This window comes from Dermacentor silvarum, chromosome 7, assembly GCF_013339745.2.
Source record: "Dermacentor silvarum isolate Dsil-2018 chromosome 7, BIME_Dsil_1.4, whole genome shotgun sequence".
In the NCBI taxonomy this organism is placed as follows: Eukaryota; Metazoa; Arthropoda; class Arachnida; order Ixodida; family Ixodidae; genus Dermacentor; species Dermacentor silvarum.
In genome coordinates, this window is record NC_051160.1 from 177,043,364 (window position 1) to 177,062,021 (window position 18,658).

At 49.4% G+C, this 18,658-nt stretch overlaps 1 protein-coding gene across 1 annotated transcript in view; it reads right to left on the reverse strand.

Annotated features, from left to right (window-relative positions):
* The window catches only part of LOC119458718 (uncharacterized), a 37,123-nt gene that overhangs the window by 8,386 nt on the left and 10,079 nt on the right, over positions 1-18,658 (reverse strand). The window contains exon 2 of the mRNA XM_037720574.2: positions 1,268-1,378. Within this exon, the coding sequence (XP_037576502.1) occupies positions 1,268-1,378 (111 nt within the window). The remainder of the gene's footprint in view (positions 1-1,267; positions 1,379-18,658) is intronic.

Consider the following 18,658-nt stretch of genomic DNA (forward strand, 5'->3'; position numbering starts at 1 on the left):
TGTAGCCGTGGCTGCTGCTGAGTAGTTCGTTCTCTTCCTTTTCCAGCGCCTCCTCTTTGCCACGTTACAATATCCCTTTCGCAGACGTACCAGTATTATTGTACGACAATACACGAGAAGGAAAGGTTGCACGAATGGGGAGGAAAAGTAAAAGGAAAGGGAAGAACAAGTAGTACGAAAGGGAAAGAAAAGTAGTAGGTTACACACGTCAAACTCTGTGCTCATCACACACGTCAAGTTCTGTGCTGGTCGCTGTTATCGTTTGCGTTCGATGTCTCGAGTTTTCTCGGTGGCGTTGTTAGCAGCATTCGCCCGTCATTGCACTTGCCATTCTTCGAAATTAAATTGCTTAAAATTAAATCTGTCCGTCACGTAAGACAACGAATGGCTCATACCCCCTTAAGCAATGGCTCACACCCCCGTAAACGCGGCCTCCCCATTACGACGACAGAATAAAAGTGAAATTCTACGCTGGAATGCTGAGCAGCAAGGGAGCTAGCTGTGGAAGAAGACGGCGACGAACGCGGGAGCAGTGGCACGAGCGCAACCCGAGGGGCGCCAACCAGCCAGTTGCGGAAGAAGACGACGACGCTCGAGCTAATGCTGATAATGCGTGCGCGTACACCGACCCAGACACAAGTGAGCCTATAAAGCTTCGCTTAAAAATAACTAAAGCTGGTTTTAGATGGCCATTATCCGCGCTTACATGAATGCGACAGTATTCGATCGTAGCGCATCACATTTCGAGTAATGCGATGCGCATCACCCCTGGTGCGATGGTAGCGGCACACGCATACCGAAGGCTTCCGGACGCTTCCGGCGTCACGCCGCAGACTAACAGCAAATTGCATTTCCCATAATTCCTAATGCGATGCGATCGCGTTTACATGCGCTGCGCAAGTCGACTTACTCGTCTCAATCCAGCCCTGTCTGGCGTTTACATGAATGCGATGCTTTGCATTTCCTAGCGCATCACGAGTAATGCGATGCGCCAGACATGCAGGGATGGTGCGATTGTGTCGCAAATCGAAGGCGCATCCGGCGTCTCACCACGCCGCAGCTCTACAAATTACAAAGCGATGCGATCGCGTTTACATGCACTGCGAAAGTTTCACCCCTGTCTGACGCATTAATGCGACGCGCTTTCCTAGCGCATTATCCCTGTTTACCAGGATGCGATGCGCTAGAAAGTATTCGGTGCGATGCGCCAGTTGTCCCCTGAGCTCTCGGGTCGGCTCTAACCGCCTGCTTAACTGTTGATGCTCACCTGGGGATGAACGTTGATGGACGTGGTGACGTTCCGGTGGCTGCAGGCAGGTGTCACTATCAATGTAGGCTGCACCTTGAGCTTCAGGTGGTGCTTGACGCCATTTTCAACCTGCAAAACGCCGACTCTCATTTCGCACGCTCCTGCTTTCCTTGTACGTGGCCCTCTTTGAAAACAGGTGGCGGCACATACCACGTTATTTTTACCTTACCGGTTTATATTTATGTTTAAATACTTGTATAATCTAAGCTGCTGGAACTTACAAGTTCGCTTCAATGCATGTTTCCCTTCCATATAGCGCAAACCAGCCGTCCTGCCGACTCCCACAAGTCTCCACCGAATATATTTTCCCAACTATAGTTAAAACCAAAGGGTGCGGGCAGACTAGTTCCATATTCGGCACGGACGCTGTGACAATCCCTCAGAACATGCTTCTACACCACACACTATACACGCATCGCCTTTATCTAAAAACTTATTATAACTCAGAATACATCAGGTTTCCTGAAGAGCCGTGCCTTCGGTCCCGCCTTTCTTCCTGCTCGTCCAAAAAGGAGAACGTCGAAGCCTCATTCAGTCCAATACAATGGAGAGAGCCTGCGAGGTCGCACCGTTGCCATCTCGGACTTTTTAATTGCGAAGCATTTCTTGGAGAATATTTGCCACTTTGAGAGTGTCTATCTATCTAGCCGCCTGCGTCTCGGTGTTCTCGCGGTCGCTTCGTTAACTTGGTATGTACCAAAACTGGCATACTATGGCAAGAGTGTATGACGAACATAAATAATAGGCCATAACATAAATGCCATGACATGAATGTCATGATATTAATTATGTAGGTCATATAATAGCGGTCTACGTCTTGGTGCTCTCATGGTCGTTTCCTTAACTTGGCAGTGTATGACAAGGGCGTATGACGAACATAATGATGAGTCATGACATTCGCGTCATGTAGGTCATGAAACAGCCGCCTACGTCTTGGTGCTCTCATAGTCGTTTCGTTAACTTGGCATAGCATGACAAGAGTGTATGGCGAACATAAATAATAGGTCATGACATGATTTTCATGGCATTACATCCAGCTTTTCAATATATCACCAATTCAAAACACCCCGTTTTCATAGGACTCATGACTGTGGTAAGTGTGCAGCCGTAAAAAAATAATCAACACGAAAGAAAACTTATTGAGTCAGTAATAGACTGGTGTCAGAAGCGCCGCACAATTCAATGTATAACATTTGCCAGCAAAATTGCTATCATCCTACTTTAAGCGACTCTCTTTTGTTAGCGCCCATTCTACATTTCTTCCAGAAACGTTCAAAGTTGACGTGCCATGTGGCCCGCACTAACCTTCATTTCGATTCCTTCATTACTACAAGAAGCGCAAAATTGGAACCACCTTCCCGCTTCCATTGTTTCGGCTGTCAATTTGCCAACGAACTCAACAAAAAGCCCTTGTTAACAACTTGTAACCACACAACGCTGTTAAATGTGTTTTGTTTGTGTTTTGATACCACTCTCTCTTCTCTGTAATGTCTCAGCCCTGAGAAAAAAAAATAATGGAATGGTATGAAATCCTGTCTCATCAGTGCTCGCAGTGTTAAGCTCGGTCTTATAGACTTACTCTAATGTTGCGGTCATATGAATAAAACTCGGGACCGCGTTTATGGAGGAAATGCTCAAAAACGGGCAAGTATGCACCCGGTCGCACAAAGCTTAGGCACAGCGAAATATACTGGCTGCTACTGCTAGGTCTTAACTTGGTTTAACTTAACTAGCATAGGTATTCTCGAGCTATAATTTTCGGAGGTACCTTCCCTTTCGCGACATTCCGCGTCACTAGCGCGGAATGTCGCGCTTGTGACGCGGAAAATACCAGGTGATATGCCCTATATGATATGCCCTGATATGCCCTTTTTTCTTTGGACTCCAGCCTCCGAAATTCTGCTCATATTTGTTCACCCCTTTGGACACTACTGCTTCTGGACGTGCAAGTCAACAGTGAATGTGTCACCAATATAGAAGTAACAAGGGCCAGAATTCTCATAGGGTATGTTTCTGAACACTTCACCTAGAACCGTCATTTGTTCATTTATTGGGCAAACTTTTGTTTCAACATTTTTTGGTGGCATGGTTGTCATAGCTTCATCATTTCTCTTTTCAAGAAGACGACAAAAGAGAGATTATTGGTCTGCAAGCGGCACAAGCCAAGCCATAAGAAGCTTAACGGTCACCATAATGACAACAGGTCCCCTTGTACTCCTAGCCTCACCCTGAAATGTTTGCAAGTTTACCAGATGGAGGGGTGTGAGCCTTATACAGGAAAGTAGCAGTCTAGGGTTTTGTATTATGCCAAGCAGGACCTGACATACAAGCTTAGTTGTTTGAAAGACGGTTTTTTGACAAACGGAGAAGCGACATATTGAGTCGCGACTTGTTTCTTTTCTAGCCCTTACAACCATGAGGATCAGAACAGAAACAAGGTAGCAAGCTCCTACTTGCTAATGCACGAACTCTGTCCCCTGCTATTTGCAAATCACCTTGACGGGCAATACGACCAAGTATCACATCTCCCTGAGAACGATGTTTTTTTTTACATTACCGTGCAAATAAATTTAAAATGATCAAAGGCACTGAATGCAATGTTGAGTAAACTGCACTTCATGGTGACTAAATCTCTGGCAGTCCCTTTTCTATGCTTCGTGAACAGTTAACATGAAATCATTAACTAGGCTAGCCTTGCGCACTAAAATATAAGATGCCAGCAAAGGCAAGCTCACACAACCGGCCTACTCCACATTTCACAAACATGGCAAATCACTAAAAATAAGTTTTCTTTCTCTTCAAATAGCAGATGAAAAAGCTGAGCACATTGTGTTCCCAATGAGTTTTTGGAATATACTCGGAGAATATAGTAAGTTCGGCTTAACATTCAGCCACTCAACATGGACGAGCAAGGGTAGCATGGGAACTTGGCTTCGTCACGGCCCTGGAAAATATGTTTGCATGCTGAAACTTTGGCTCCAGGCTGGGGCTTCCCTTGCTCACCTCTGTTATTTCTTTGCAACCTCTTTGCCTTGTTTCAATATACAAGACGACATTTTTTTTTCAACATGAAGCCGTAAATTGCGGTTTCCAAGAATCTGACAGCATTAATTTGGCTTGTTTATATGTTTATTTAGTGTTCTTGTTTATTCAGATAACATTTGCAGAAGTCCTTGTAAGAACTGCTGTTCCCATAACGTTCCTTACTTTCCTGTGAGTACTCCACCTGTGTCAAAGCCTTTACAAAGCCTTGTATTCCTACTGAATTACTTGTCAAATTGTATTTTTAGGTTTTACTTGTTTCTCTTGTAATACTTACTGTTTGAATTTACGTGTAACCCACTCCCCTCTGTAATGCCTTCACAGGCCTTGAGGGTATAATAAATGAAATGAAATGAATCGCACCTGAACACTAAATGGGCAGCAGAACTATCAAGAGCTGACAATATGCGCTGGAAATTTTAGCATAACGTTTTGTTTGTTTGCTTTTTCCTGTACTAGGTGCCGCTCGCCAATGTGTTATGAATGGCACATTGCAGCTCGACCTTATCCTGTTGACACCACAGTTTTACCATGCCCGTCTTGTTTATTTTTTAATCTAGCTAAAACAGTCGAATGCAGACAATATACGTATAATGTGAAATACAGTAAGCAGCACTTTACGCAACTACAGTACGAAGGTAGCCCAGAATAAATATCGTTGTCTGAAGCTTCGTTCTCCCTGCTTTAAGCGGCACACCGAACACGATGAGACAATTCGCTCGATTTCAGCTTTCAATTCCATTGAATAGATCGCTATCTGTGTTTCTCTGTGTTGCAAACTCAGTGACTGACACCATTAAGTGACACCTGTCCTGTACGAAAAATGCTGGCATGTGCTGCTTCATTCACCATTGACAATAAACAATTTGGCGTGCATGTTTTTGCCAGTTGAGGCCTATCGGTGACCTGGCGACATAATAAACATTATTCTCGTAACAATATATGCAGTCATCGTGCACACGAATACCACCCCGACCGTATTAACAAAACGCCCAAAACCAGCGAGCGAGCAGCGCGACCAGCCGCTACTGCAGCGGTCATATTTCTCACTAGGTAATCATATTAGTTTTGATTTTGACAGCGTCATTTCTCCGTCGTAGACTTTAGTTCACGACGCCACCGCTACTCTTATTTCAGTTGCAATGTCGAAGGTAGAGTTTCCCTTTCTTGAGTATTATAGGTGTTCTTTGCTTGTATCCCAAAAGCTGGAGGTCTTGATGCTTGCGTTTTTCTTTTCAATATACCCAAAAGTGCGTGAAATACCTGTTCATGCAAGATAGCATGGTGGGCGAGTTGGTTAGGATACATCGTACGTTTGTAACAGCACACAAGCAACACGTACAGAAGAAAGAAAAACACAACACGGCACTGACTCGCAACTGAATTTTAGTCAGCAAGCTACATGAGTATATGTATGTATGTATGTATGTATGTATGTATGTATGTATGTATGTATGTATGTATGTATGTATGTATGTATGTATGTATGTATGTATGTATGTAGGTATGTATGTATGTATGTATGTATGTATATTGTATGTATGTATATTGCTACGATACGGGAGGACGCTTGAAAGTGAAGGAAGACGACGTGAGTTCGGACTGTGACATCATCGGTCCCTAGGCCTCTCGCATCCATCATTTCATTAATAAACGCATCTCACCGTAACAGTATTGGTCGAGGTGCTGGGTAACGAAGAGGAGTCCAGGACGAACGACCACGGAAGCGCAACATCTGAATCTACGCCGAAGCCACCGCCTGGCCGGACTACCACCGCTTTCAATAGACACGGTTTCTAACGGTGTCAGCGCGCTGACTTCGTCTGGCGCAACGTGGCAACATCACATGGCGCCACGGACCTTCGCCGGAAAGGTCGGAGAAGACGTCCAAGAGTGTCTGAACAACTACAGTCGGGTGAGTCGATACAACCGTTGGAATTCGGACACCCGGCTGACCAACGTGCCATTGTTTCTAGAAGGCACAGCGCTCGTGTGGTTTGAAAACCACGACGAAACTCTAGCCACATGGGAAGACTTCGTGGATGAAGTAAAGAGCTGCTTTGGGGACCCATCTTTGAAGAATAAGCGCTCTGAGCAGACTTTGATGCAGCGTGCTCAAGTGCCAGGCGAGACTTGCACAATTTACATTGAAGAAATCTTGAAACTGTGCAAGTCTGTAGACCCTCGCATGAAAGAAGAAGACAAGGTCGGACATCTTCTGAAAGGGATTGCCGAAGACATCTACAACTTCCTCATAGGAAAGGACACCTTGGAGTCTGTAGCTGACGTGATCAAACATTGTCGCACGTTTGAGACTCTGAAGGCTAGGCGCATTACACCTAAGTTTGGTAGACTCGCCAACGTCACCACCGTTGCGAGTGTTGACGTCGGTCCTATACCACCCTGCGATCTCGCGTCAACGATACGACAAATCGTACGCGAAGAACTTGATCGACGTGAAGCTGTCGCTGCGACAAGAGCACGTGTCAGCGATGCCTATTTGCCTTACGACGCAACGTGTGCATCCGTTCATGCCACGGGGTATGACGATGCGCCTCGATCACGAGCAGCGGAACGACCAACCTACGAATTACATCGTCACGATGGCCCGCAGAACGCCTTCAACCAACCGCATACCATGGCGTCATCGTGGGACGATCATGACGAATACACGGAGCCTAGTGGAAGGTTTCGTGATGTGCGTGAGGCACCTGTGTGCTTCCAGTGTGGTGTCCGTGGACACGCGGCTCGATTCTGCCCTGAGCGCCGTCGCGGACAACCACGGTTTTACGAGAATCCGCCGGCGTCTCCTCGACGGAACAATCGGCCCGTTAGTGCTCGCTGGACAAGGGACACGTACTTCGGAAACAGTTTCCAGCAGAACTCCCGTGGTGACACGTTCATGGGCAACAACTACCGACAGAGCACCCGCAGCGACTCGCCCACCTCCGTACGAAGCTTGACGCCCCCAACTGCACGCCGGCGTCGTTCTCCATCGCCTGGTCGCCGTGTCACTTCCCCACCGCCGGGAAACTATAGGTGGTGCGGCCGATGGAGGTGAGGTCGCCGAACATTTGTCACAACACACACGCACGCCTCCACCAGTTTCGATGATGCAGAACAAGGTTCACGTCCTCGTAGACGGACTTCCGACGATGGCTTTGATAGACACTGGAGCAGCTGTTTCGGTTATGAGTTTAAATTTTAAATCATGGCTAGGACCCAAAGTGATGATGTTTTGCTGGGACAACTGCGCCACATTCCGTGCAGTGAGTGGGGAGTCGGTGTACCCTGTCGGGATGTGTGTTGCGAGTGTAGCTTTAGGCCACAGAGTGTTCAAGGTGGAATTAGCTGTTCTGGCTAGCTCCACGCACGACGTAATCTTGGGGATCGATTTTCTACGAGAGTGCGGCGCCACTGTAGATTGCGGCACTGGTGAAATTGTGTTATCCGCTTTTACTGAGGGGTCTCCGCGCTGTCATGGTACCCTCGCCATCACTGACGATATTTGCTTGCCGCCCCAGTCGATGAAGAGAGTGCCCGTTGATACCCCTGCTGTAGACGCTGGAACGTTTGATGTCCTTGTGGAGCCGGTCCCCCTCAACTGCCCCAAGAAAAATGTGCTCGTGCCGCGTTCCGCAATTTCTATTACCGATGGGCGATCCTCATTATGGGTGCTGAATTCTTCTAGTGAGCCTGTCGTGCTACCCAGTAGAATGCGGCTTGCCCTCTTCGAACAAAATGCCAGCAGTTGTTGTATTACAGCTTTAAGCAACGAAACAGTAGACCACGTGGCTGTCACTCACCCTACAGAGGACAAGTTTCTGGGTATGGTCAACAAGTCGTTGCCATCAGAAAAGCGCTTAGCCTTGGTCCACGTCCTGGCCAAGCATGCCGCAGTCTTTGATTTTGCGCAGAGCGAGGAACAATTTAATGTGCCAGAGTCACGTACTCGTCACTTGATTGACACGGGATCCACTCATCCTATCCGGCAGAAACCGTACCGTGTCTCACCTGCAGAGCGCAAAATCATTGCTCAACAGGTGGAAGAAATGCTCAAGAAGAAGGTCATTCAGGAGTCATGCAGCCCTTGGGCTGCACCTGTGACCCTTGTAAGAAAGAAAGACGGTTCTTGGAGATTCTGTGTGGATTACCGACGTCTCAACTCTATCACCAAAAAGGATGTATACCCGCTTCCCAGGATTGATGACGTAATTGACTGCTTGCATTCTGCCTCGTACTTCTCCTCCGTGGATCTAAGGTCCGGTTATTGGCAAATTCCCATGCATTCGGATGACAAGAAGAAAACGGCCTTTGTAACCCCAGATGGTCTGTTTGAATTCAATGTAATGCCGTTTGGCTTGTGTAACGCCCCAGCCACGTTCGAGCGCTTCATGGATACTATTCTGCGTGGACTGAAGTGGGAAATTTATCTATGTTATCTTGATGAAGTTGTAATTTTTGGCCGTACATTTGACGAGCACAATCGCCGTCTTGACACCGTTCTTACGTCTCTTAAGAGAGCTTCGCTCACCTTGAATTCTAAGAAGTGTCACTTCAGCAACCGTGAGACTCTGGTTCTTGGGCATCTTGTCGACAAGCACGGCGTTCGGTCTGACCCTCAAAAGGTCGCCGCAGTCAGCAGCTTCAAACAACCCCAGTCACTACGAGAGTTGCGAAGTTTCTTGGGCTTGTGCTCGTACTTCCGTCACTTCGTGCCTAAATTTGCCGACCTGGCTTACCCCCTGACATCAGGGGCGTAGCCAGGGGGGGGGGGGCTGATGGGGCTTGAGCCCCCCCCCCCCCCGAAATATTTTCGTGATGGCATGCACCACCAACCAAAACTACCACCGACGCCGGGAATCATTCTGGATTCTGTCTACAATGTCTTTTTCACGCTCGAACAGACATTTCGGCACGAACATTCCGCACTCGGGCTGGATTTCGTGGCAACCCCCTTGCACCTGGCGTCACGTAACGCAAGGAGCCCCATCCGAGCACAAACCTTCAAGGGCTTTTTGATAGCGAGCGGGCGCGTTGCGGCATCTCGCAGCGGCCGCACAATCTACGGAGCGCCTGGATTTTTATTACGAAACTTTACGGGTGTAAAGTTCTCATAAAATTTTGACTCGAAAGGTGCACTGACATTTCCAAAGGCGTGCTTTAAAAGATTTTCAATTCTGACCAAGCCGTTCCAGAAATGAAAGCACGCGCTCACAATCTTCCACACACTCAAAAATACTAAATATCACCGTGACTGTGAGCTAGCAGCTGATAATTTTCCTCCAAACATTTTCAGGAAGCGTGCCCAATGTGATCGATCAGCTGGAACAGGGCAAGCAAAGTAAAATATGAGAAAACAGAAGAAAACAGAAGAAAGTATATAGCCTATTATTGAGGATATTCTTTTTGCGGGCGACAAGGTCTAGCTCTCCGTGGCCACAGGGACAGTGGCCCTATGGATTTAAGCATAGCCCGCGCTGAAAATACAGATATTTTCAGAGCACTTCTTCGCATGCGAGCTGATTGAGGAGATACATATCTGAGGAACCATTTGGAAAGTTGCCCCAGTAATGCCTCGTATTTAAGCCCAGATGCACAAAACCAAATTATAGAAATTTGTGGTGAAATTATCAAAGAAAGCCTAGTTGCAAAAGCAGGCTGCTTCTCCATGCTTCCTGATGAAACAACGGACATCGCTGGAATCGAACAGCCCACCGTTTGTGCAAGGTACTTAAACAAGGATGCCAACGGCATCCAGGGAGTGTTTTAGGTTTTAGCACCGGAATAGATGCCCTCTCTCATTGCGACTGCAGGTTCGATGTAAATGTGTACAAGCTGCTACAGATTCTAGTTACCCTTCCAGTGACCACTGCCAGCGCAGAGAGAATATTTTTTTAACAAGAGTTTACTAAAAAAACTACTTGCGCTCTACAATGTCTGTGGAATGCATGGTTAGGCTGGCGCTTATACACCCACAGAGACGCCGGTATCAACGTGTCCGAAGTCATTGACCTGCTTCGCTCAACTTCCCCGCCGAGAGAAGTTTGTCCTTTAGATAGCGAAGGAGCAAAAATCAACGCATGTAAAGAGCTCTGTTCCTTCAGGTCATAAGCTCGTAATTATGAAAACGTATGACTGTTCGTTAGCTTTTAAAACCGCAGAAATTTTAGCCGTTTATTCTAGCAGTTAGCATCGTGATCAAAATTATCATGCAAATACGAAAATTGCGAGGACATCAATAACCAAGTTTGACCGACCATGCTCATTGAAAGCCCGGCCCACGCGGCATTTCCCAACAAACACACTCGTATATTGGGTAGTTCAACTTGCCGCATCATATGTGGTTTTCGTTTGTCCTTTTCTTTCCTTTTTAGGTATACCTGCTTTTATTTCTTTTTTGAAACGAAGCAATACCCTCCTTTAATTTTGGGTGCAGAATAATTGTTGGCGCTGTGCAGGCAGTTAAATTACACATTGTCGTACTGATTTCTGCATTATTCCTGTATTATTCTACCCATATGGCGCTGTCGCGCACACAGCATGGTCCAACTACATCTCACGATTTCTGCGATCATAGTTTTGTTCTTGCCTAGATCATCCGTCTTTCTGTGGCCAAAGTTTACTATCTGTGACTGCGCAACGTGTTTATTTGTCTTGTTTGACGCATTATATACACTGACGTTTGCTTAAATACGTAGATTTATTGGAGACTTAGACGTATATTTAAATATCTTGTTGCGAGGTTTTGTGTATACAAGCAATGAACTTTGTTTCCAGCGACTCTTTTTTGCCCTTTAGCGAGTTGTATCTTCGCATTTGTATGTTCCATTCTATCTTCGCATTTCTAATGTATATTTTGCAGAACTCCAAATTTTTATTTGTACTGACTATTGCGAGTATAATCTCTCTGTAATTACAATACACGATCGGTATTAGCTGTTCCTGCGAAATCTATTGCAACGAGGGACAGCGTCATTGAGGTTTTTTCCTGGCCGTTGCATATGTACAAAAATGTAGACAAGGTTCGTGAATGGCATAGATTCATCAAAATATTTGTCCTCAACTTGTTAATTTCATGGCCTTTACGTTTTTTATATCAGCTGCATGCACTGCGTTGCTGGTTTTAAACTGATATAGTTCCAAAGTTCGCGCGATATTTTCTGTACTTATTAAATAGACAAAAATGCGGAAGCATTGCTATCAGTTATTTCTGCACAATTTTGGGGACATACGAATATATTTTTTATGAAAAAAATACATACTTTACTTGTATTCACAGTGCGTAGCGTTCAATAATTCCTTTGCAGCATCTAATATACAATGGCATTGGCAAAGCAGGTATTATTCATGTATTTGATCCCTCGACAAATTCTATAAGGAGGAGGCCCCGCTGCAACCTCAGCCCCCCCCCCCCCCCCCCTGAACAAAATTTCTGGCTACGCCACTGCCTGACATGTCTACTCAACAAGGACGGGCCTTTTCAGTGGTCAGCAGAATGCGAGTCATCGCTTAAGCAGCTCAAGTTTGTACTGACTTCAGGGCCCTTACTTCGCCACTATGACCCATCTGCTGCAACCGAACTTCACACCGACGCCAGTGGTATAGGCCTCGGGGCCGTCTTCGATCAACGGCATGACACCATAGAACATGTGGTTGCCTATGCCAGTCGTTGTTTAAGTAAACCTGAGCGCAACTATACGGTGACGGAGCAAGAATGTCTCACGGTCGTCTTCGCTGTCCACAAGTTTCGCCCGTATATCTACGGACGCCGATTCTCGATAGTCACCGACCATCACTCGTTATGTTGGCTCACCGGACTACGTGACCCATCCGGCCGTCTTGCTCGTTGGGCCATACGATTACAAGAATATGACTTTGAAGTGTGTTACAAGAGCGGTCGTCGTCACGCTGACGCTGATTGTTTATGAAGGCTTCCCCTTTCGACAACCGAGTGTGACGCAGACAATTTCGATGAATACCTAGCAGTTGTTGACCCTCTATTTCCTGACCTTACCACCTTTCGCACGGAGCAACGCAGCGACACCAGTCTGGCTCCTCTATTCATCTCCGAAGCGAATGGTCAACGCCGTTACGTTCTAAAGGATGGCATTCTTTACAAGCAAAATTATTCTGGCAAGGGTGCCCGTTTGCTTCTAGTCGTGCCGACAAGCTTGCGACGTGATGTGCTCCAAGTAATGCACGATGACCCTACATCTAGACATATGGGATTTTCCAGGATGTTTCAGCGCACACAAGAACTTTTCTTCTGGCCAAAGATGCGCCAAAATGTAGCAGCGTACGTTGCGAGCCGTGAAATGTGTCAACGCTACGAGCGCCCAACTAGCGGCCCTCCCGGACTTCTGCATCCCATCACGCCCCCTGCTTCACCGTTTGAGGTAGTTGGTGTTGACCTGCTCGGCCCTCTGCCGCGATCAACGACAAGCAACCGGTGGATTATAGTTTGTGTCGATCACCTGACACGCTATGCAGAAAGTGCGGCGATTCGTGCAGCAACGGCCGCTGAAGTTTCACACTTCATGCTCTCATTCGTCATTTTACGCCATGGATCCCCTCGTGTTATTATCAGTGATCGTGGCCGGCAATTTGTTGCCGATGTGGTTGAAGAGCTTCTCCGGCTTTCTACGTCTCATCTTCGTCACGCCACCCCGTACCACCCACAGACTAACGGTTTAACTGAACGGACCAACAGAACTCTCATCAACATGCTTGCGATGTATGTTGATTCCGCTCACAAAACTTGGGACACTGTGTTGCCTTTCATAACTTTCGCCTACAATACCGCAAAACACGAGACCACCGGATACAGCCCATTTTATCACCTATACGTCCGCCAACTGCGTACAGCTCTCGATTCTATCCTTCCGTTCTCCGAAACCGCCGAAACTTCTCTGGCCGAAACACTTTGCCGCGCAGAAGAGGCCCGGCGCATCGCCCGCCTTCGTACTTTTGCCTCCCAAGAACGCTCTAAAACCCGTTATGACGAGCGCCATCAGCACGTATCGTACGAGAAAGGCGATTTAGTGTGGCTATGGACGCCACTTCGGAAGAGCGGCCTATACCAAAAGTTCTTGGCCCGTTACAGCGGCCCCTTTGTCGTTATGGCACGTCTCAATGATGTCACGTACGTGATTTGTCGACTCTTGTCTACTGGCCGCCGCTCAAGCAAGCCCAACGTGGTCCATGTCGCCCGTCTTAAACGTTTCCACCGCCGGAACTCCAACTGACTCGCCCGGTGGGCATCGTCTGCAAAGGGGGCAATTGCTACGATACGGGAGGACGCTTGAAAGTGAAGGAAGGCGACGTGGGTTCGGACTGCGACATCATCGGTCCTCTCGCATCCATCATTTCATTAATAAACGCATCTCACCGTAACAATATATATATATATATATATATATATATATATATATATATATTGTGAGCGCATTTTGCGCATATCGTCGTCGTCATCTGTACAAACGACTCATCATCTTGTGTGAGCGCTATTTGTGCATATCGTCGTCGTCATCCCTACATACGACTCATCATCATCTTTTGTCTCGTGCGGTACTTCGTCTCTGACTCGGGCGACTGCTCGAAAATAAAGGCATCGCATCGGTTGACGTCTCACAAGTGGTGGAGCGTGCTTCGATTCCCACGTCCTCTTACTTTCCTCATTCCCCTGGAGCTCCGGTCCGGTCGTCGTTTGCTCTCGCCTACCACGGTGATGGCAGAAAACAACCCATCCACCAGTGCTGCTACCACCTCTGCTCAGCCAGCTGGGCCTACCTGGACGGTGAACACTAAACACCGCGATCCTCCCGTCTTTGCCGGCCTCCGCGGCGACGACGTGGAAGATTGGCTCGATCACTACAACAGAGCCAGCGACGTCAACCATTGGGACGACACGCACAAATTGCGGTATGTCTCCTTTTACCTAACCGAAGTTGCGAAGACGTGGTTTTTTAACCACGAAAGTGACTTTTCGGACTGGCCATCATTCACCCAGCAATTCGCCAGATATTCGGCATGTCGTCTGGACGCTCCGAAATCGCGAAACAGAGGCTGGCAACGCGCGTACAAGAACAGGACGAGTCCTATACATCCTACTTTGAGGACGTCCTCGCTCTCTGCCGCCGCGCACAGAGCATAGGTCGGCAGGGTGGGCGAACACTCACTCACACTCACTCACCATAATTTTTTCCAGGCCCCGCACTTACTCACGTTCACACTCACCTCCACTCACACTCACAGCACTCACTCGCACTCACACTCACTTCCACTCACACTCACTGGCGCTCACTCGCACTCACCTGTACTCACAATCACTGGCACTCACTCGCACTCGCACTCACCTGCACTCACACTCACTGGCACTCACTCGCACTCACCTGCACTCACACTCACTGGCACTCACCTGCACTCACACTCACTGGCACTCACTCGCACTCGCACTCACCTGCACTCACAATCACTGGCACTCACTCGCACTCGCACTCACCTGCACTCACACTCACTGGCACTCACTCGCACTCACCTGCACTCACACTCACTGGCACTCACCCGCACTCACACTCACTGGCACTCACTCGCACTCGCACTCACCTGCACTCACAATCACTGGCACTCACTCGCACTCGCACTCACCTGTACTCACAATCACTGGCACTCACTCGCACTCGCACTCACCTGCACTCACACTCACTGGCACTCACTCGCTTTCACCTGCACTCACACTCACTGGCACTCACCTGCACTCACACTCACCGGCACTCACTCGCACTCGCACTCACCTGTACTCACAATCACTGGCACTCACTCGCACTCGCACTCACCTGCACTCACACTCACTGGCACTCACTCGCACTCACCTGCACTCACACTCACTGGCACTCACCTGCACTCACACTCACTGGCACTCACTCGCACTCGCACTCACCTGCACTCACAATCACTGGCACTCACTCGCACTCGCACTCACCTGTACTCACAATCACTGGCACTCACTCGCACTCGCACTCACCTGCACTCACACTCACTGGCACTCACTCGCACTCATTGCACTCACACTCACTGGCACTCACCTGCACTCACACTCACTGGCACTCACTCGCACTCGCACTCACCTGTACTCACAATCACTGGCACTCACTCGCACTCGCACTCACCTGCACTCACACTCACTGGCACTCACTCGCACTCACCTGCACTCACACTCACTGGCACTCACCTGCACTCACACTCACTGGCACTCACTCGCACTCGCACTCACCTGCACTCACAATCACTGGCACTCACTCGCACTCGCACTCACCTGTACTCACAATCACTGGCACTCACTCGCACTCGCACTCACCTGCACTCACACTCACTGGCACTCACTCGCACTCACCTGCACTCACACTCACTGGCACTCACTCGCACTCGCACTCACCTGCACTCACAATCACTGGCACTCACTCGCACTCGCACTCACCTGTACTCACAATCACTGGCACTCACTCGCACTCGCACTCACCTGCACTCACACTCACTGGCACTCACTCGCACTCACCTGCACTCACACTCACTGGCACTCACCTGCACTCACACTCACTGGCACTCACTCGCACTCGCACTCACCTGTACTCACAATCACTGGCACTCACTCGCACTCGCACTCACCTGCACTCACACTCACTGGCACTCACTCGCACTCACCTGCACTCACACTCACTGGCACTCACCTGCACTCACACTCACTGGCACTCACTCGCACTCGCACTCACCTGCACTCACAATCACTGGCACTCACTCGCACTCGCACTCACCTGTACTCACAATCACTGGCACTCACTCGCACTCGCACTCACCTGCACTCACACTCACTGGCACTCACTCGCACTCACCTGCACTCACACTCACTGGCATTCACTCGCACTCGCACTCACCTGCACTCACACTCACTGGCACTCACTCGCACTCGCACTCACTGGCACTCACTCGCACTCGCACTCACCTGCACTCACAATCACTGGCACTCACTCGCACTCGCACTCACCTGCACTCGCACTCACTGGCACTCACTCGCACTGGCACTCACCTGCACTCACAATCACTGGCACTCACTCGCACTCGCACTCACCTGCACTCACAATCACTGGCACTCACTCGCACTCGCACTCACCTGCACTCGCACTCACTGGCACTCACTCGCACTCGCACTCACCTGCACTTACAATCACTGGCACTAACTCGCACTCGCACTCACCTGCACTCACACTCACTGGCACTCACTCGCACTCGCACTCACCTGCACTCACACTCACTGGCACTAACTCGCACTCGCACTCACCTGCACTCGCACTCACAGGCACTCACTCGCACTCGCACTCACCTGCACTCACAATCACTGGCACTCACTCGCACTCGCACTCACCTGCACTCGCACTCACAGGCACTCACTCGCACTCGCACTCACCTGCACTCACAATCACTGGCACTCACTCGCACTCGCACTCACCTGCACTCGCACTCACTGGCACTCACTCGCACTCGCACTCACCTGCACTTACAATTACTGGCACTAACTCGCACTCGCACTCACCTGCACTCGCACTCACTGGCACTCACTCGCACTCGCACTCACGTGCACTCACAATCACTGGCACTCACTCGCACTCGCACTCACCTGCACTCACACTAACTGGCACTCACTCGCATTCGCACTCACGCCTTTGAAATGAGTGCGAGTGAGTGTGAGTGAGTGCACTCATGAGTGAGTGCGCCGACCTATGGCACAGAGTGACATGGCGGAAGCTGACCGCGTGCGCCACATACTGAAGGGCATCAACACAGTCGTCTTTAATGCTCTCGTCATGCAGAGCCCAAACTGCGTTGGTGATATCACAGCATGCCAACGTCTAGACACGCTCCAGTCTATTCGCCTGCCACGCGCCTCTTGGGACCCTCGTCTCAACGGTGATGCTGAGTTGCGAACGACAGCGGAGATTCTTCTTTGACTGTCTCTGCAAATGACTGACTCCATTTTTTTCCTTTTCTCTCCTTATCTATTCTTCCCATTTCCCCCTCCCCAAGTGTAGGGTAGCCAACCGGGCACGTCCTTGGTTAACCTCCCTACCTTTCCCTCTTCGTTTATCTCTCTCTCTCTGAGTTGCGAGCCCTGATACGCACTCTCATCAGGGAGGAACTTCACGGGCACCTTTCTGGACCTGCGACGCTTGCGACCGTTCGCCCCGCTCCTACTGGACTGCGTTACATCATCAAGGACGAACTGGCGTCGATGACAAACGCCCAAATGGAAAAGTCTACTGGGCCATTTCGTCCGCCAAGTTATGCCGTAATTGCCTCCCGGCCTCCCTCGACCGTTCAGTCTCCACCTGCCGAAGCTTACCGCGACCCCCTAGCTTCGCTGGCAGCGAATACTCCTGCACAGCCGTACTACTCTCCGTGGCGGTCGTCGCGCCCGGTTTGTTTCTACTGCGGTATTCGCGGCCACATTTCTCGCTACTGCCGTCGGCGTCAGCAGGATGAAAGGCCGGGCTATGCTACCTTTGAGCGAGACAGCGCACCTATAGGTTTGACTCCTACGTTCCCGGGCGTCACCCAGGTGAAAGGCGAGGCTACGCCAACTTTGAGCGAGACCGGACACCAGGGCCAGATTCCTACGTTCCCGGACCGTACACAACCTCCTCTGGTCGCTCTCCTTCACCCTCCCAGGACATGGCTCGAGCATCCCGCTCGCCCCGGCGTCGCTCTCCTTCACCTTACCGCCGTTCCTCATCGCCCTTGCGCGCTGCTTCCCATGTTGTGGACACCCGTTCGGAAAACTAGAGGCTGCAGTTTTTGGAGGAGAAACTGCATCGTGTCGGACTGTCCCAATTCCTCCTGCTCGCCCCGCCAATTTGCTCTCGGTTTGTGTGGAAGATGTTTCTGTCGACGCCCTTGTAGATACTGGAGCCGCTGTTTTTGTTATACATCGTGAACTGTGCTTTCGTCTGCGAAAAGTGCAAACGCCGTATGTTGGTCCGGTCCTATGTGGTGCCAATGACGTTCCCATCTTTCCTACCGGACAGTGCACAGCTCGCGTTCTGATAGACGGTATTCGTGATCATGTGCAACTTGCGGTGCTTTTGACGTGCGCTCATCAGATTATATTAGGATGGGACTTCCTGTCCACTGCTTCTGCACTAATTTCGTGCGGTGACCCAAGGATTCACATCAGCGACACCGAGACTTATCCAGTGTTCGATTCCCCGTGTCCCAACCTTATTGCAGCAGCGGATTTTCTTATCCCACCAGACG